Raw genomic sequence first — 21,332 nt, forward strand, 5'->3', positions numbered from 1 at the left:
TAAATATATATGCAAATTATATATATATATATAATTATATAAAAAGTAAATATATATATATATATATATATATATATATATATATATATATATATATATATATATATATAGTCAGTTTAAAGTTAGATTTAGAAAAAAAAAAAAAGTCAAAAAGTGTTACTAGAGAAAAGAAATGTATGCATTCTCAAGGACACTTCCATAATATACATTACTAGCACTATAGTTTTTCTGACTTACCCAGGATTGTAAAGCATGACTGCTGAGAGGTTTTCACACGATTTTGAAAGATCAGTCATGGACAAACTAAAGGAGGAAAGCAAACCGCTCTGTGGAAAAAAAGAAGACTGGCAATACTTAATATGTATTAGATTTTAATTTGCAAAACAATAAATACTATTCTACCTTTCAGGGGTTTTGCCAGAGTTTCTCCTGCTCTCCTGTCTCCTCTCCCCTCCACTTCCTGGTTTATGGCTCAGGCCAGCAATGCTTGTTCTAAATTGCAGTTATCTCTAGATTTACATCCAGAGAGAACAGAGGCATTGATCAAGCCAAGTACTGCAACTCTTATCAGGGCTCAGCAGTTGAAAGCACATTACAAAAAGAGAGAGAGAAGAGAATAGAAATGGCTGGGAACAGGGACAGAGTCTTTAGCCTGACCAGGGCAACGAACTGCAAACACTAAGGAGGCATAATGACATCAGAAAAATACAGACAAAGCAACGCAGAGAGATATTTGGAGATATTTTTCCACCAATGTACAGGACAGGGGATGTGTTACATCACTGGGGGTCTGACCACATTGACACGTCTCTTACAAGGTGGCTTTAGGGTTATTTTCAGTTCTCTGTTTGAAATACTATGGAACCCAGCATGTGGAACTCCAGGGATGCGACACTCCTCTCCTATCCGTGAAAAGCAAATAAGTGTCTCTACTGTCACAACCCCTTTATGCTACAGGTCTTGATCCTTGAGATGGGAATACCCCTTTAAAGAGTCAATTGTTACCTATCCGCACCGTAGGATACGTGAGAAATGCCTAAGAGCTACCCCCAAGAGAATCTCCAAAAAACACAGCTATTTAAATTGTAAAAGCAACCTTCTTTGCCATGGACACGACATGGCCCGGCCTGGACACGACAAGTCACGGCCCGGACACGACACAGCCCGGCCTGGACACGACACGGCCCGGCCACGACATGGCCCAGCCTGGACACGACATGTCACAGCCTGGACACGACATGTCACAGCCTGGACACGACATGGCCATGTGAAATAGCCCTAACAAGCAGATTTATTCTCACATATTTGTATTGTTTTACTTATATTTCTTACCTTCCTTTTTTCTCTTAATTTAGCGGCTTCTTTTGGATGATTAAAGCGAAACATGTTGGTCCTTCCCAAGAGAATAACCGCACCTTGAAATAAACCATATTTACATACTGAATAGATTTCATTTTCTCAATCAAAAAACACAACATGCAAATAATGCTGCAAAAAAAAAATAATGTTATACTTTAGAAACTGTATGAGTGCTGTAGATTTTTTTTTTTTTTTTTTTTAAGGTATCCTGTCTAAATCCCAGAAATGCCTTCAAGTCTTACATTTCTGGTCTCATGAGAACACCCAAAAAATCTAAACCGACTCCATAGGAAAGATAAATCTTATCACTAGAAGGGATTGTATTCTTTATCGCTTAGACAAATGTGTATGAATGTGACCAAACTTGGCTTATCTCAACACAATATCACAACACGCTAACAAAAACCTTCAAAGGCAATTCACACTTCCACTCCGCACAAAGTGTTCGCACAAAGACGATAGTATATCGGTACATTGATGAATGGAGAAACAAAATAAATAACTCCAAGAAACTCACCATGTACCAATCCCTACAAAGGGACTACACCATGGCCACCTACCTGGAGAGAATACCCCACCCCCAACACAGACAAGCCCTGAGCTGGTACAGACTGAGCGCCCACAACCTAGAGATAGAGACGGGGCGATACAGGCAGACGTATAAGCCACGGGAGAACAGACTGTGCCAGCACTGTGACCAGGGGGCCGTAGAAGACGAGGCCCACTTCCTGCTACACTGCACCAAATACTCAGCTGTGAGGGCAGTCTACTACCAAAGACTCTCTGCCCACATCCCAGACTTCATATCTGCAGACGAGAAGAGGAAACTCTACATCCTACTGGGAGAAGAAGAGGCCACTGTGGAGATCGCTGCCCAATACGTGTCCAGCTGTCACCAAACAAGGGGAAGATGAGACTCCACGGACTGTTATATTTATCCCAATACACCCACCCCACCTCCCCATATAGCGGTCACCAACTAAGACGAAGACGAGACTCCACGGACTGTTAGGGTGCATTCACACGGAGTAAAATGGAGTGTAATTTGGAGCATTTACGGAGCATTTACGGAGCGTATACGGAACGTTTACGTAAACGCTCCGTAAACGCTCCGTAAACGCTCCAAATTACACTCCATTTTACTCCGTGTGAATGCACCCTTATACCCCAAACCATCCCCCCCTGCCCCAAACAGAAACCTAATCTGTTTAAAAAAGTGGTTACCTTTGGAAACCCGCAGACCCCATAGACTATAATGGGGTCCGTGAGGTTTCCAATCAAAGGGTGCATTCAGACTACGTAACGCCGGGCGTGTATGAGAGCCGTACACGCCGGCATTACGGCAGACTGCCGAACACTTCCCATTCACTTCAATGGGAGCGCTCGTAACAGCGGCGTTTACGAGCGCTCCCATTGAAGTGAATGGGAAGTGTTCGGCAGTAAAGGACAGAAAATGCAGAGAGAAAAGTGCTGCTTGAAGAACTTTTCTCAGTCATCACATTTTTAAAGTGGAACAGGGAATGGAATCCCCAGGTGGAGACCGGGCGCAGGTGTGAACCTAGCCTGACCTTGTCTGATCTGTAAAAATTACGAATGTAAATGGGATAAGTCAAATTATTGGAATCAAATAGATGACCGCAACACTAGTCTGATCTGTGAGTGGGGCTATGGCCTCTGGGGCTTCACAAATAATGAAAACTGGGGTCTCTCATACCTCCTACATAAATGGAGATCTTGGTCACACATACAGTCCTATGAAAAAGTTTGGGCACCCCTATTAATCTTAATCATTTTTTTGTTCTAAATATTTTGGTGTTTGCAACAGCTATTTCAGTTTGATATATCTAATAACTGATGGACACAGTAATATTTCAGGATTGAAATGCGGTTTATTGTACTAACAGAAAATGTGCAATATGCATTAAACCAAAATTTGACCGATGCAAAAGTATGGGCACCCTTATCATTTTATTGATTTGAATTCCCCTAACTACTTTTTACTGACTTACTGAAGCACAAAATTGGTTTTGTAACCTCAGTGAGCTTTGACCTTCATAACCAGATGTATCCAATCATAAGAAAAGGTATTTAAGGTGGCCAATTGCAAGTTGTTCTCCTATTTGAATCTCCTCTGAAGAGTGGCATCATGGGCTACTCAAAACAACTCTCAAATGATCTGAAAACAAAGATTGTTCAACATAGTTGTTCAGGGGAAGCATACAAAAAGTTGTCTCAGAGATTTAACCTGTCAGTTTCCACTGTGAGGAACATAGTAAGGAAATGGAAGACCACAGGGACAGTTCTTGTTAAGCCCAGAAGTGGCAGGCCAAGAAAAATATCAGAAAGGCAGAGAAGAAGAATGGTGAGAACAGTCAAGGACAATCCACAGACCACCTCCAAAGAGCTGCAGCATCATCTTGCTGCAGATGGTGTCACTGTGCATCGGTCAACTATACAGCGCACTTTGCACAAATAGAAGCTGTATGGGAGAGTGATGAGAAAGAAGCCGTTTCTGCACGTACGCCACAAATAGAGTTGCCTGAGGTATGAAAAAGCACATTTGGACAAGGCAGCTTCATTTTGGAAACAAAAATTGAGTTGTTTGGTTATAAAAAAAGGCGTTATGCATGGCGTCCAAAAAGAAACAGCATTCCAAGAAAAACACATGCTACCCACTGTAAAATTTGGTGGAGGTTCCATCATGCTTTGGGGCTGTGTGGCCAATGCCGGCATCGGGAATCTTGTTAAAGTTGAGGGTCGCATGGATTCCACTCAGTATCAGCAGATTCTTGAGAATAATGTTCAAGAATCAGTGACAAAGTTGAAGTTACGCCGGGGATGGATATTTCAGCAAGACAATGATCCAAAACACCGCTCCAAATCCTCAGGCATTCATGCAGAGGAACAATTACAATGTTCTGGAATGGCCATCCCAGTCCCCAGACCTGAATATCATTGAACATCTGTGGGATGATTTGAAGCGGGCTGTCCATGCTCGGCAACCATCTAACTTAACTGAACTTGAATTGTTTGTCCAAAATACCTTTATCCAGGATCCAGGAACTGATTAAAAGCTACAGGAAGCGACTAGAGGCTGTTATCTTTGCAAAAGGAGGATCTACTAAATATTAATGTCACTTTTCTGTTGAGGTGCCCATACTTTTGCACCGGTCAAATTTTGGTTTAATGCATATTGCGCATTTTCTGTTAGTACAATAAACCTCATTTCAATCCTGAAATATTACTGTGTCCATCAGTTATTAGATATATCAAACTGAAATGGCTGTTGCAAATACCAAAATATTTAGAACTAAAAATGATTAAGATTAATAGGGGTGCCCAAACTTTTTCATAGGACTGTATACCATCAGACCCCACCAACACAACAGTTACCCCCTACTTAATGGCTACAGGATAACTTGAAAGTATTGGAATACCCCTTTGATACATATACAATTCTCTGTTTTAATGTAGGCCAAGCGTCCAAAAAGTGTCTATTTAGCGTGTGGATGAGTGACAGCATACGAGGGAATGTAATGTTTCATATACAGTAGTCTCATACTGGAAATATCTTACCAATTCCAAAATGTTCATAACTTACAAATACCTACTGTAACTATAAAACCTATAATAATCAATATATCATCCACTAGTGACATGGAACATACAGAGGGGATAAAGCCGTGATGTGAATAGTATCCAATGAACAGAAATAATCTTTTTATTTTAACATTATAATACGACTCCGAACAAATAAAGAACAATATAGTTTCTCTGACTGTACGCTGAAGCCTGGCGGATTACCGTCATCATGCGATGGTTGATATTTCTAAGCACTTTTTGACATTGCTCGATCAATTATTTTGGAGACAAATCATCGGAACGTTCATGTAAATTCATCCACACTTGTTGATTTTCTACGTTCCCGATCTTGCCATATTTATTATCAGCCATCTGCCAATTACTCAGTGCAAAGCCCGGGGAGGTGCAGTTAAGCTCTCCACAGCTTGAAATGTTCCAACAAAGTCGTCATATCAGTTCAGCTAAGTGTCATATTAAAAAGACTTGTAAGATAGAAAGCAAATGCCGTAGGGGCCGGATCGGAATTACAAATGAGCGTAAGATGGCTATTGGAATAAAACAATTAAATAAGTCCCTTAAGGAAGAAAAATAACCCGATTATTAACCTTGCATTAAAGTTGCTGGAACTATTTATGAGCCGGGTCTCGGTTCTTGCAAAGCCATGTGTTACATTAAATGCTTTGCATAACACAGAGCTCATTCGCCGAGATATTTTGCAGAGTTTAATATTTCCACATCGCTTTGATCAGTTCAGTAATCTGAGAAATGTGGGCTAATAATAACAAAACAGATGGTAAATTGATGAACTAGGCGGAAGGTTAAGCACAATGGTTATGTATGTACCCATAGCTCATTTCATTCACAAGGTATTCTCCTCTGCCTCATATGCCGCAGTTCATTTTAATTTAGTGAGCCTTGACAATAGAATCCGGGCGCACACATTAAAAACTATTGACTGCGTAGATCTCTGCCAGTGTGCGCTGCGACAATATACTACAGAAATAAGGCCAGAGCCCTAATCCAAAATCAGAGTGTGAAAACGGAAAATTAAAGGGGTTAGCCAGCTACTAAAAATTATTTATAAAAAAGAAAAAAAAAAACCCACTTAGGGCCCCTTCACACGGAGGATACGCTGACTGATTTTGAAAGTGTAAACGTTCCGAATCAGCAGCGTGTAAAACAGGTCCCATTGCTTTCTATGGGAGCCGGCATACCTGCGCTCCCAATAGAAATGAATGGGTTGCTTTTTCCCTTTCATTTCTATGGGGAGCGCGCGTATTAAACGCTGCTGATTCGGAACGTTTACACGTTCAAAATCAGCCAGCGTATCCTCCGTGTGAAGGGGCCCTTAGGGTGAATTCAGACAGGACGGGATTCATGAATGGGCCTAGTCGGGAGGGAGTGTCTTCAGGCGGACATCCGCGGCTGAACTGGAAAGGGCACGTTGCTTCTTTTTTCTGCAAGCGGGAACAAACCGCTCGCAGAAAAAAGAAGTGACTGGCACCCATTGAATTCAATGGGAGACTTTTTTTGGTTAGGATTTTGACGCGGATGCTGCATCAAAATCTTGACCAAAAAACCCCGTTTGAACTCAGCCTTAGAATGCTGGAAACTGGCGATACTCTTTTTCCTGATCCCCTCGAAACTTCTCACATCCTCTACTGTTCTTTCTGGCAGCCTTGAAACGCACATTGGAGTCAACGTTGGCCCATGCAGATGAGGTACAACCATGGGTAATATGTTAGATTTCTTATTTGGTACCACTGATTGGCTTGTTATAATGGTGGTGACTGGTGCCTAATTCTGTGTGTTATCTGTTGACTATTTGTTTAGGGGCAAGACTTGTTACAGGGTATTTATAGCATCCAGACCATTGGGCATTGCTCCGATTAACTTGTTACATAGCCCATGCTGTTTACTACCTTTTTTGTGTACAAAGATGTGAGTTACATTACTGTGACCTATTCACTCCGCCTGTGACACTTATGGACCTACGACTTGCTTGGTTTTAGATTTTGTAGCTGTCCTTGGCTGAGAGACTGTATCTGGTAAAATCCCAACATCATTGCAAACAAAGGCCTCTGAGAAAGTCAGCATGATGTTAAAGGGAGCGCCCTCGATTGGATGTCTTGACTGAGACTCTGTCTTCCTAATTACATCATGGAAGATAGACTTGCACATTCTCAGTCAGCGCCCTCTATTGGTGTGCATACTTGAGGCACTGGCATCCTAATTACATCTTGGAAGTCAGATTTGTATATTCTTCCCATGTTCCTTTGCACAGTGGAGCGCTCATGGCTTAATAAGACTGCACACACCTAAATGGTGGTTCTCTCCCTATGGAGTGACGATATCCCCTCAACTCTGTCTAAGCCTCTCACCTCTGCCAGATCAGTCCTCTCTGCGCCAAGCTGAAGAGATGCAAATACATTGAAACAGCTGTCCTTGGCTGAGATACTGTATCTGGTAAAATCCCAACATCATTGCTTCTGACTCTGTCTTCCTAAATACATCATGGAAGCTGCACATTCTCAGTCAGCGCCCTCTATTGGTGTGCATACTTGAGGCACTGGCATCCTAATTACATCATGGGAGTCAGATTTGCATATTCTTCCCATGTTCAATAAATTCAGTAATTTATTATTTATGTGCTTTTTCCTTTTGGTCTGGTTCTTTGTATTTTAGACTAAAGGGATGAGGTCCTCATATGGACACGCGAACACTGCAGTCATTCACAGTAGTGATGTTTATATCAGGAAGTAATCACTGGGGCTAAGTTACAGAGACTGGTCGGGGATCTGGGAATCCTTGTCATGGGGGCAGTGGGAATTGTTCAACAATTTGAAAGGCTAGGTCACATCTGTGTACAGAGACTCTGCACAGGGCTTTTCTCTCTGTCCGCTTCAGTACAAACATGGCAGAAACCATGTTCATGGGTAACTGCTTTTTTTAGCAAATGGGCTCTCCATCTTTTGGGTCCCCATGAAGACCCAAACAACTTTGAGATGAACATTAGTGTAAACTAAGTGTGAGCGGTTTTTAAAACATTTTCGGGTAACAAAGGGTACGGTGTAAGAGCTCAGCACCTCCTTGGCCATACGGTGCTCTTTGAAGTCACTGCTCATCTTTGCATCAATACTGTATCGAGCCCATGAATGTTCCCAGGCTGACGGGAGGTGGCGTTGTCATGTAAGGTGAATTATCTTATCACATACTTCAATGGCCATGTGTCCTATCAACCAGCTATACAATTGTAATCCCATTTTAGGAAGACACTTGATATTATCGGCCTGTTCATAGAAAGCGTGCCACTGCGAGACTCTGTGTAATTTTCCCTTTATGACTTTATTAGTACATAGCATGTACAGAGTAGCTTTCCTTTCAAGTGACCTTTTAGAATAAGCTGTCGAGGGTGTACACGAGGAATAACAGTATTTCTGGTGATTATAGGACTTGCTTCAAGGATTTAGCTACGAAATAGCTAGAGACTAACGGCTATGATGTCTCCTATACACAGCAGAGAGAAGAGGAGATCCTGCTCCTGCCTTTAAGGGGAGCAAAGGTGTATTGAAAATTGAACAGGGAACGGGTATTGTATAAAAATAACAAAAAAACAAAAACAAACCAAAAAAAAACAACTTACATATATGTTAAAGGATCTACTGGTTCACAGGACAAGATGTAGTTTTTATTTATATGACTGAGGAATGCCTGACATTTTGACCACTTTTTATTCATATTTTTTGGGAAAGGAAAAATGGCAAAAAAATAAACAGCGGGGCTTGGTTGATATTCTGGGTCTGGTAACACTAACCTATCTATCTGCAGGGCTGGGGTGATATACTGGTTCTGGTGACACTAACCTATCTATCTGCAGGACTGGGGTGACATACTGGATCTGGTGACACTAACCTATCTATCTGCAGAGCTGGGGTGATATACTGGTTCTGGTGACACTAACCTATCTATCTGCAGAGCTGGGGTGATATACTGGTTCTGGTGACACTAACCTATCTATCTGCAGGGCTGGGGTGATATACTGGTTCTGGTGACACTAACCTATCTATCTGCAGGACTGGGGTGACATACTGGATCTGGTGACACTAACCTATCTATCTGCAGAGCTGGGGTGATATACTGGTTCTGGTGACACTAACCTATCTATCTGCAGGGCTGGGGTGATATGCTGGTTATGGTGACACTATCCTATCTATCTGCAGGGCTGGGGTGATATGCTGGTTATGGTGACACTAACCTATCTATCTGCAGGGCTGGGGTGATATACTGGATCTGGTGACACTAACCTATCTATCTGCAGAGCTGGGGTGATATGCTGTGTTCTGGTGACAGTAACCTATCTATCTGCAGGACTGGGGTGATATGCTGGTTCTGGTGTCACTAACCTATCTATCTGCAGGGCTGGGGTGATATTCTGGATCTGGTGACACTAACCTATATATCTGCAGGACTGGGGTGATATGCTGGTTCTGGTGATACTAACCTATCTATCTGCAGGGCTGGGTTGATATTCTGGGGTCAGGTGACAGTAACCTATCTATCTGCAGTGCTGGGGTGATATACTGGATCTGGTGACACTAACCTATCTATCTGCAGGGCTGGGTTGATATTCTGGGGTCAGGTGACACTAACCTATCTATCTGCAGTGCTGGGGTGATATGCTGGGCTATGGTGATACTAACCTATCTATCTGCAGGGCTGGGGTGATATGCTGGGCTATGGTGATACTAACCTATCTATCTGCAGGGCTGGGGTGATACACTGGGCTATGGTGACATACTCCCTTTAAGCAGTGAACTGAGAGTGAGAGATCAGCGCAGGACGCAGATGAGTAGCCTCAGGAGAGGAGATCTAGTAAATTCTCTGAATTATTACATAATCTCTTCTGGCTTATATTACTGGATTTATAGAGAAATACTGGTTACTATTTAACTGTTCATCTGTTTCATTTATTTAATGAAGAATTACACACCTATGGCCATTCATTTCTCCCATGCAGCACAATGGAAATTGCATTTAGCAAAGTTTGAATATGAGAATTTTCATTATTTTAACAAGATGATTAAAAATGTGACTTTCCATCTTTTCATACAATTTCCTTTACAGAGCAAACAACAAGTGTGTGACTAATTGAATTCTTTTTGAAGAATACATGTAAATCTCACGTGTAAACTGATCAATGCACAAATAGGGGCATAAAAAAGGGCAGATAACTGGTGATTAAATTTCTTAAAATAGCTGGAGTATGCGGCGGGCAGATGGAAAGTGAGCAGAATCTATACAGGTTAGTACCTCCTATACAGTCCCATGGTCTGAATGCAGCTTCTCGCTGGGAAATGAACCTGTTTAATGACCTGGGTTTTCCACTTCATATACTCATTTCAGAATCGAGTCTCATTACTGAAACATGCAATCATCAAATGAAGCTTTTCCTGGTGTATATTATGTGTTTATATATATTAATCAAGGCGACATCGGAGGTGGAATTAAGTTAATTACATTGCTGTAAACTCATTTGTATATGGGAAATTATACTTGTTCACCAAAAATCACCCAATAAACACTGTAGCGGAAAGTAATATACATCAAGCAATGGCAAGCTAAGTCTACGGTAACTACACGCAAAGGAGTGGATTTTTTCGCCACGGATCCACAGGGTACATCATTAGTAACTGATCTGTGGGGGCCTAACACCCAGACCCCACACAGATCAACAGTCCCGGCGCTGGAGGTTACAGCAGTGGATGGGGAGGGCATGCAAGAACCACTACTATATACAGTGGACAAGGCTGTATGGCAGCATACCGATCAGTATGAAAAATACTCACAGAGCCAGGCAGCCCCTTTAATTATTACATAATTATATAATTATCAATATTGTACAATTAATTTTGTTGCATATATCTTTGTTAGCAATTGAACCCCTAGTGATTTCCTGCATTTACACTAGGATCAGACTAGCGTTCAGGTCTTCCTCCTTAGGCTGGTCTTACACGACTGTACTGAATGTACGGTCCGCAAGTTGCTGATCAGCAACACTAGTTGCTGATCAGCAACACTAGTTGCTGATCAGCAACACTAGTTGCTGATCGGCAACATAGGCTCCGCAGATGTCCATGTCCTACCACACTTGCTCATAGAGTTCTATGGGGGAGTCCGTGTAGTGCCACAATTCACGGCCATTACGGACAAGTCCTATAAATTGCGGACCATGGTTGCAGCCCAGCCACACCACGGATAAAATATCCGGTGGTGTAAGAGGCCACATTGAATATAATGTGTCCGTAAATGGTCCGCAATTGAAAACCCTCAATTGCGGACCTTTTGCGGACCTACATTACGGCCGTGTAAGACCAGCCTTAGGGTCCACTGTTACTTACTGAAACACGCAGACCCCAATAGACTATAATGGGGTCCGTCAAGTTTCTGATGAAAGTAGCGCAATGATGGATGGAGTGACTCAAACGCTAGTGTGAACCTAGCGTAAGCAATGTTCACATCTGCGTCAAAGTCTCTGTTGAAGACTCCGTTGCAGTGTCTGCATGAAGACTTTTTCCACCACCGGTTTTAGTTTTAAAAGGATGGATCCCATTACAATCAATGGGCTCCATCAGGTTCTGTGTGTTACCACTATTTTATTCATCCACCTTTCTGTTGTTCTGGTCCTTTGACAGACCAGAAGAATGGAGAAGCAATGCTAATGTGAATCTAGCGTTAGAAGAGCTTTATACTTCTATCAACCATTTATGATGCCGGAGTAGGACTGGAAAAATAAAGGAGTCTAAGTTGGAGTCAGAGGTTTGGTCTATCAACTCCACAGCCCTGGTCAAATCTGCTGCCAGAATCAACAAAATAAACCAAAATTGTTAAGGCCCCATTCACTTCTATGTTCGGGGAGTCCACTTGGGGACCCCCCGAACGGAACCTAAACACATTAATAAGTGGTTTCCTGGGAAATCCACAGACCCCATAGACTATAATGGGATCCGTGTGCTTTCCTCACAGAACGTGTGGAGAGAAAAGTCTTGCAAACAGCACTTTTCTGTCTGGACGTTTACGTGAGGAAACCGAACGGAAACCACACGGACCTCATTATAGTCTATGGGGTTTGTGTGATTTCCTAAGGTAACTTCTTTTTAATGCATATAGGTTTCCAATCGGGAGGTCCCCATGCGCCTGAACGGAGATGTGAACCGGGCCTAAACCCACGAGTACGGCCATAGGTGGAAGACTGTGAGTGGGTCCTCACTTATGATGTCCCTCATGTATTGTGCATATGCTGCATATGTTTAGATGTATATTGCAACTCTCAGATAAATCTTTGTGTATAATGTTCATTTTTGGCCATTGCTTTGGGCTGTGATGACTTTTTGCTGCACTGGGTATTGTGTTCTGAGGGTTTGCTACTGAGTCATTGGACCTTCATTGATCTAACTTTTGGAAAGAGGACAATGCAATGCTTCTACCAAACAGGTGGAAACCCGATTGCGACCATTGTCTATGCAGCAAGAGGCGTAGGTACTACGCGAAGTACTGTACAAATGTCACATGTCTTATCGTCACACCAAGAGGGAAATTCTAGTCGGAAAAATATGACGGATTCCAACTTCAAGATAAAATTATATCTTTTTTTAATTACATTATACAAGTATATTATTATAATATAATAGTTATAATTAATTAGATGTAAAGTTTGTTACATATTTACTTTTATAAGAATTCAATTGGCTAGATTTTTAATGAATTACAGGATATATCTTTATGGATTATGACTAACCATGGTTGTCAACCATTTACAAAGGCGTTGGAGTCGGGCTGCAGAGGTTTGGCCTATGGACTCCAATTCTCTTTTTATTTCTGGTCAACAACACCACCAATTTTTCAATGCTTTCAAAATTCCGATTTCCATTTACCAACATTCCAAAAGTTCGCGCACCAGTTTAATAAATCTGGCCAAGACTAGAAGACCTGCAGAGAAAAGTTACTTGGCGCAAACTTAGGCAGAGTTAGTCAATGTGGGCCACAACGTGCATCTCATCTGCAGACGGAAGAGTCTACAAAAGACTCCGACAACGAACAAGTACAAGTCAGTGGAGCATAAATAATGAAACCTACGCACAAGTCTGAGGAGCGAAGTTTAGTATGGGCTGAAGCTTCCTGCGGTTTGTGTCATTAATGGCCAACCACAAGCGACAAGTTCATTCTTGACACATGGAATATATTGGATACCAAATATTAAAATGCACAATATCCAACATTAAAATAGATGGTAAAAAAAAAGCTTTAAAGTTCACTTTTCTTCTATCTCATCGTACAAGTGGAGCTTTAGAGAACTCTATTACAATGCACCGAGTCGCGTAGAGTTGTAAACAACTATAAGAATGTTCCAGGCTACAAGAAAGCATGAAGTGCTATAAAATATTTATAAGCTGCAGGTTCACTACCTGCAGTCACTTCACAGGCTGGAGTAGCTTTAACCAAAGATATTATATTCCGCACATAAACCAAGTACTTTATGCAGCTCATCTTGTCCAAACTTTACTCTAAATCTATCAGTCTGGCCACCGGATATAACAACATGAAGAAAAGGGTACACAATGGGCGCCGACAGGACTTGCTATTCAGAAGGAGTATAAAAATATTACCACGGGAAACAGGCAGATAAGGGCACTAATCTATAAACCTCAAAGTTTATTGTCCGCAGGCAAGATCCATACAAAGCATTAGGCTCTGTTCACATCTGAATGGAGACTCCATTACAAGTTGCCAGCGCAGATTTTGTAATAAATACCAGGGAAAAAAAAACAGGGCTATTTTTCCATCAGGCGCAGATGATGGCTGTTATATAACAGATTCCATTCAACGGTGGTCAATTTTGTTTTTCTACCACTATGACAAAACAGATCTGCAAGAAAACATAGTTCTAGAAACAACCTAGAAAAGTGGAAAAAGAGTGGGGCTTCTCCATGATCATTGTGCATGGCGATGTCACCAATGTGCGTGATGTTTAACCCCTTTAAGGAGGACCTTTAACCACCTCCATCAAGTCCAGCTCTCTTTTCTTTTTTTCACTAGCCCCCGCCATTCCTAAACAATCAATGCTGTGAGTTTTAGTGCCTGATAGTACAAAACCTATATAGCATGTCATGAGGGCGGTGTCAGGCAGGAGCAGATAAGGGGTGTGATTCTGAGCTGCCTCTCATTGGAGCTCTGAATCACGCCCCTCTGTCTGGTACCGCCCTTCTAAAATTAAATATAGCACATCAGGCACCAAAACTACCTGTGCTTGTAGCTCGTGAATGGTGGGGGCTAGAGAGAAAATTCCAACTGTGATTGAATCAGTGAAGCAGAGCCTATTAACAGATGCTAAAAACTTGGATTGGTGAAGGTGGTGAAAAGTCCTCATTAAGTAGTCCAAGGGTTGGAAAGTGGTTCTTCTGAACTACTGACTGCAATGTTAGAAGTCATTTAGAGAATTACAATGTACTAGTGTAGTTTTCAAAGAACTTTCTATCGATACTGCAGACAAAAGATGAGATTCAAAGCCAGACCAATAGCTATCAGCTGAACATAGGGTTGACTTTCGCTTAAAAGGGGATTACTTTCATTGAACAACCCCTTTAAGGAAGCCTGGGCGGGGAGAACATTTCCTTTTAGAAAAGAATACTGAAAGCTAGAATAGATCCTCTCATTCTTCAAACCAGTCTACTACCACAAAGATAACAAACACTTGTACTGATGTTCTTTAACTAAATGCTTATGAATAGAACAAGGCTTTCAGAGTAAATCTAATTCTTACCTTGGTTGAGCTGGGTTGACTCAAGGATCTGTATTCCATTCACTGAGCACTGCGCTCCATTCAGCGGTATTAGGGTCACCCTGCCATTAAGGTTTTCGAAGATGCAATGTTCACTTTCTAAATCGAGACCATGCAGAACTGCAAGTAGAATATAAAGAATACCATTACTCAGATTATCAATTAATATCTAAAAAAAAAACAACTCTCAGCATTGGATGTTGGACTAATGCTTGTGTAAAGCTCGCTCTAGGGAGTAGCATTTCGATAAGTCATCTCTTTAAAGATGTTTCCTTACATGTCCAGATACGTGTGTCATGAGATGAACAACTTTTCAAGACAATACTTTCTTACGCAGTGATATACCATGTGTATCTCCAACAAAGCATGTTATCCAATATCCATAGGATAGGGCTAACTTGCAGATAAGTGGGGGTCAATCAGCTCAGACCCCAGGAGAACTGGAAACTTTAGGCCATCTCTGGCATTCCCATTGAAATAAATATAAAGGGTGGGCCATATGTATGGACACACCCAAGGTCTCCGGACCCCACTCTGTTGGATTTCTATCTATGGGGCCATTGACGCGTTGACAATTCAACACAATGGGCAGTACTTTGAGCACACCCTTTAGTGGGTTACTGTTGTTGTTCCATGTCACAAACGTGTCAATAACTCGATAATGAATAAGCTATGTTAAAAATGAGCACACCATTGTTTTTCTTGTGCAATTCTCCATGTACTTGATGTGTCACATGACCTTCTTCACCTTGAAAAAGTAAAGTTGAATCCAAAATGGCGGCTTTGTAGATGTTCATCATGGGCGTCACCTGGCCTCAAATGTTTCCCCCCTGTACTAATATGCCACAAAAGGTAAGGTGATATCAGCAACCACTTCCATTTTATCTGGGTGTATCTATACTTATGGCCCACCCTGTAGTGGTGAGTGTTGACAAAAATTGCAATGCTTGACTCATGCCACATTTGAAAGACGAATGTGTAAATTTCCATCCTACGCTTCTTTCACAAATGTTTAAAAGCGATGAGAATAGTTGACATGGTTTAGCAGGAGGGACAAGGCCACCATAGACCCAACAAGTTCTAGAATACATGCCAAAATAAATACTAAATATACCGCCTCTCTGGTAAAAGCTAAATATTCCGAAAGGCCAAACCCAATCATATACCCTGCCCTATCTTTGCTTGGTTCCATAGGAGACCATTTCTACCCACTGGTTTTCCTCCAGACAAGGACGCCTACACTATGCATTTCTGGACCTCATTTGCCATTTATTGTATTTTAGACCTAGACAATGGGGGCATGCGGCAAAATATACAGATTTATATTTCACTTTATGGAGAAACTAAGTGTTGCGAATATTTTATTTTTATTTTCTAACTTTACCATCCATTTATGAAACGCATTATATCTATTCTTTTTCGCAATGGTGCCAGCTGGAGGCCAAATCATTCCGTACTCCTACTTACAAAGCAAGTTCTCAGACTGTGCGGGATTTGTTCAGGCCCGCTGTTAGACGCTGTACTAAGTATTAATGACCTTTGTGTATGATCATCTTAATTTAACACAGACATAACTGAATATTTTAACACTTTGGGAACTTATTCAGATTACCAATGTCTTGCTCTGTTTCGGCATCCTCTCGTCCAACATGTGTGCGGCCCTCCTGGAAGAGACAGATGGAATTTCTGATGTAGAATTGGGAATTTAACTCTCACAGATGATTTCTTTATACTATAATGTTTGTACGGAACAAAATGTATTGAGCCTGTATTTCTGTAAAGATTGGTGAGCAAAATAATCCTAAATTTTTCATTCACTGATGGAACAAGGTCCAATTCCAAGTATTGCCATGGGGCCCCTTTGTTCCTTGTTTATGACCCTGGTGAGATGCCAAATAGTTTTTGGGCAGTTGGAAAAGCACCACAGACCTTCAATTCTGGAAAATGGTAGCAACTCTATTTGAAGCCCTCACCTTTACACCTCATGCAAATGGCTGTATTATGGTCTGTACACGTTCCAAATCGTTCACAGCCGTAATAGAGCAGTCATAAAACCGATGCGTCATACTATTCCTCTGTATGATTCTGATTTTAGAACAAAGCACAGAAAGATTTATTTTCTTAAGGATTCCTACAGATATCCAGAAAAAAATAGATGCAATGTTGTGTCAGATGGCAAACTGGGCTCCGCGTACATCGGTGTAGGTTCCTCCACAACAGATTTTGTAAAAAAAATTGAGGGTAAAATCAAAAGGCAAAACTTGAAGCTCTTGGACCCCAATGCAAATTCTGTAAACCTTGGGCCTTATGGAATAGTGGCACATTTTATGTGGCACATGGACCTTTGGCCTGGTAGTGAATGCTACCATTGCATCCCCTATAGCTATGTCCCTGACCGGAATAGAAAAGTATGCTGAGATGTTTCGTATGGCAAAATGTCGGACACCATAACAGGAAAGCGGACAGACCCCAACCCCATTATGTGGTCCTTGTGGTACTGTCAGTGTCTGCTATAGGATCGATCCACCAACTTTTTTTTTTTCTATTTCTCAGTTCTTATATTGAATAGAAATCTCGAAAAAGTGTCAGATATGTAACTTAGCCCTACAGAGGAATTCTTCTCTTAAAGCAATACTTCCATAATATTGCCCCATATAGAAGCATAATATACTTGCACAGAGTTTCTGTAAGCTAAGGACTCCATGTATGAATCCTTAAAGAGGAACATGGTATGTAGGTGTTCAATAAAAGTTCCATAAAAGGAGTAAAGCCATCCATATACATTAGATTTTAGACTGCTATTCTCCATTGGAATGAGCGTTTGTTGCCGATCGTACAGTTGACTGTTCCAGACACACAAACAGCAACGAACTGTCAGACAATCGTTCATTTACCCCAAACACGATCTTTGCCAGAATAAATTCTGACAACATAAAGTGACACAAAGGAGATGATGTCAACTTTACAAAACCGTTTTATGAAAATCTTAATTAAAACATTTCATATTAAAAAGGGTTTTTTTAACCATTCGTTTTTATAAGCTTCATTTGTTTGATTCACGTTTGTGATTTAAAAAATAAATAAATTAAAAAATATGATCTTCCGTTCCCACCCATGAGGTTTCTGACCAGCCCATATTTTGGAAAACATGATCAGAAAACACAAGTCACCCATAGATCTGTCAGTGTATCCTATACACAAACTATTACAGCTCATAGACAAGTGAAAAAATACAACACAACCGATTGTGGTTGTGACTGAGCTTAGTAGATAGTTGGGTATATGGGACAAGCGTCTGTAGCTTCACGTACAAACTATTTGTGAAATGTTCAAAATCTACCATTTCAGCAGTCTAAAATTCAATGTGTATGGGCAGCTTAAAAGGGACATAAAGCACCAAGAGGTCCCAGGGGTTTAGAGTCCCAAATGGCCCCATTATAACGTAGTTCGTGACTGCATTAAAAACAAAAAGGCTATAATGTCTCTACCTGTTCGGGTCTCTGCATCGCCCTCTGCGGCGCAGGAGGCATGTACAGTTTGCACTGTGTGAACACTGCTCTATTATCTATCTCTGTAATTGAATTTCCACCACACCCATTTCCTGCACCTTGTTTCCCTATGTTCATCAAATAGTTAACTCTAGCCTTGCCTGTGTAATTGACTGTCTTCCAACGAAGCCTAGGGCGGGTCTTGGGCCTCCTATATACTGGCCATCAGCCCACATAGGCTTGCAGGCTATTGTGACTCTGTCCTTAGACTTTGTCTCTGCTAAGCTCCTCTTTTGGTACTAGTGTATTAATGATCTCTGACCCTTGGCTTCCCTTGTGACTATTCTCTTGGATTACTATTTTGTACTGCATTGCTTGACTGTTACCGGACCCTTGACTAGCTGACCTCCCTTTGTTGTAGTTTGTCTTGTCTGTGTTCTGTGTCATCACATATATCTAGGAAGAGCTTATCGACCAGTTGTCCTCTGCCGCCTAGGGCAGTGAGGCAAGAAGGTAGGGGCAGCAGTAGGTTCAGCTTAGTGCTCACTGTCTAGTTGTGCCCCTTCCCCGAGGGTTCACCAGCAGCTACTGGGGAATTGCTGCTCTAGCAATTCCCTTTCAAAGCCTTTATACGCGCCTATTGGTTGCACTCCCCACGTGGCACCGTTTTTTAGTGGAGTACACCCACTCTTCATTGTGTATGCACTGGGCCTCGGGAACTTGCGAAGTAGATCTTCTGCTTCTCTGAAGAACAGACCAGACATAAGGAGAAAAACAGACTAGTCTAATGAGACTTGTCTGACTCCTCTTTAGACAAGTATAAAGCTTTTCTATATACAACGCGGCTGGGAATTGCGCCATAACAGGGCGATTTGGGACACTAAACCCCCAGTCCATAAGAACCTGTGAATGATTGAGCATGCTAAATCACCCTGACAGGTTCCCTTTAAGAACAACATTGCAAATTCATACATATTAAGTAGGGTTCATTACCCCATACAACCTAAACCGTGATATTTTAGTACAAAAACATTCAGAATTCAATTTTTTCGACCAACTAAAATCTGTGATATGGGGTTATGTTCGAGTGAGAGAGAACCCAGGAGAAGCTATTAAAGTTTAAATGGAGAATATTAAGAAATGGCATTTCTATATAAAAAAAAAAAAGTGCAGAGTTCCTATAAAACTCTTGGAGAAATGAGGAAAGCATTTAATACACGGCAGATCAACTTTAAAGGAAATCTGTCAGTAAAAATAAACCAGTGATATTGAAATAGACAACCCTAAGCTATGTACAGTACTGCTGGAAAGTGTGCCTCATTCAGCATACATTTGCGAAATAAGGTTTTTTTTTTCCCCCCCTCGATTCCCCTGCAGCAATACATTGCCATAGCCGAGTAGCTGCATCTTCCAGCTTCTCCCTTCACTAACAAAGAGCTGAGAGAGTTCTGATCATTAAGATCGCACCTCAAGCTAAATGCGCTGGCACGTAAGAAGCCTCAGATAAGGATGCACATTGTTATGTATAATGCCAAAAAAAAAATCTCATCTATATTAATACATTCCATTTTTCTAGCTTCTTATCCACTACAATTTCAAGTATTAGGACAATTTTTTATTTTATTTTATAGCAATTCCAAATAAATTTGAGACGTGGGAAAGCGCGAATATCTCTGCCATTTTTAATTTATAGAGCGCTGCTGATTTATTGATCTGGAATGGCTGCTTGCTGGGAAATATTTGGTTTATACAGAACCAATTTAGGCTTTCGTCTTTGTGAAAAAAGATGGTTTATCGAGGTAGAAGATTAGCACTTCCTGGGGTAAGCTTTGTAAATGGGGGCAAAACAAGGCAATGTTTGACCACTGTATAAAAAATACAACCAGTGAACTTGTGTGTAGAATTAGGATATGATAGTGGAAGAGAAGCTGAGCACTGGGATATATGGGTTTATATGTTTAGGAACAGGATGTCTGAGTAAAAAGAAGAGCTCCTGATAGGACTTCTATGAGACATAGTGAGAGTCCTGATTACTCCGCCCGCACGGTGATTGACAGACTTCTCTCTACACACACTGACAATGTTGTCAATCACTCTGTGTGTGGGCAGTGGTAACAGGACTCTCATAGTCTCTCCTATGTGCCCCGGGAGAATAGACACCAGTGCTATTACCAATAGCTCTTCACTGTCAGAAGGGCGTTCCTGACAGTCTAAATGGGAATACCCCTCCTGACAGTAGCGTCCGTAGCTCTGTACTGTCAGAGGGGCTTTCCTTACCGCCTAGCCATGACGCTGAACGGTGAGGAACGCACCCCCACCCCCGTTTATGGACGATAGTGCTCCACACAGTACTGTCAGGAGGGACGTTCTCAGCTAGACTGTCAGGAACGCCCTTCTGACAGTGAAGAGCTATCGGTAATTACACTGATATCTCTTCCTCCTGGGCACATAACAGAAAAGCCGACAGTGAGCTGGATTTCTAGTGGTATATAAAACCGCATGTGCCGGAGGACACGAAAGGTCTAATCACTACGAGACAGTATGTCACTGGCAGGCAGGGACTCCTAGCATCACACAACTATAATGCCCTCTCCTGGCATAAGGTACAGACTGGGAACTAAGGCTCACTAGTGTGAAAGCACCCTTCACTTAGAAATCCTGCTCCAAAGCAGATAACCCTGTACATTATATTGCATTACAGAACTCCATACAGTATTTTGCTGTCAGACAGGATCACCTAAAATTTAAAGCTTTATTCTTAAGTCAGCTCAAAGAGCATCTTCCATGTACTCTAGTATTGGCCGTGTTATATACTGTAGGATTGACAACACTATAGAAGTGTACCGTCATGGGGACATTCCTCATTGCCCGGTTATATCGGAAAGCTGTAAGGCTGACTCTTCTGACAAGCTCGGTCCCTCATATCTTGATATCCCAGCTTGTTCATTAATGTCCCCTAATGAACCCTGAGGATTGACAGGAGAAACGCACTGGAATTTTAGTGCTATCCGTCGTCTCTCACAGATGCCTGCACTTTTGGACTTGCACGCTCAGGTTTCCAGTGGTAT

General features: G+C 41.6%; 1 protein-coding gene across 2 annotated transcripts in view; it reads right to left on the reverse strand.

Annotated features, from left to right (window-relative positions):
• KIF16B (kinesin family member 16B) overlaps window positions 1-21,332 on the reverse strand; it is a 241,358-nt gene that overhangs the window by 120,906 nt on the left and 99,120 nt on the right. For both annotated transcript variants that reach the window (XM_075267378.1, XM_075267376.1), the window contains exons 14-17: window positions 16,389-16,440; window positions 14,759-14,896; window positions 1,333-1,415; window positions 238-326 (exon numbers count right to left, since the gene is read on the reverse strand). In XM_075267378.1, the coding sequence (XP_075123479.1) occupies window positions 238-326; window positions 1,333-1,415; window positions 14,759-14,896; window positions 16,389-16,440 (362 nt within the window). The remainder of the gene's footprint in view (window positions 1-237; window positions 327-1,332; window positions 1,416-14,758; window positions 14,897-16,388; window positions 16,441-21,332) is intronic.

Source organism: Leptodactylus fuscus, chromosome 3 (genome assembly GCF_031893055.1).
Source record: "Leptodactylus fuscus isolate aLepFus1 chromosome 3, aLepFus1.hap2, whole genome shotgun sequence".
In the NCBI taxonomy this organism is placed as follows: Eukaryota; Metazoa; Chordata; class Amphibia; order Anura; family Leptodactylidae; genus Leptodactylus; species Leptodactylus fuscus.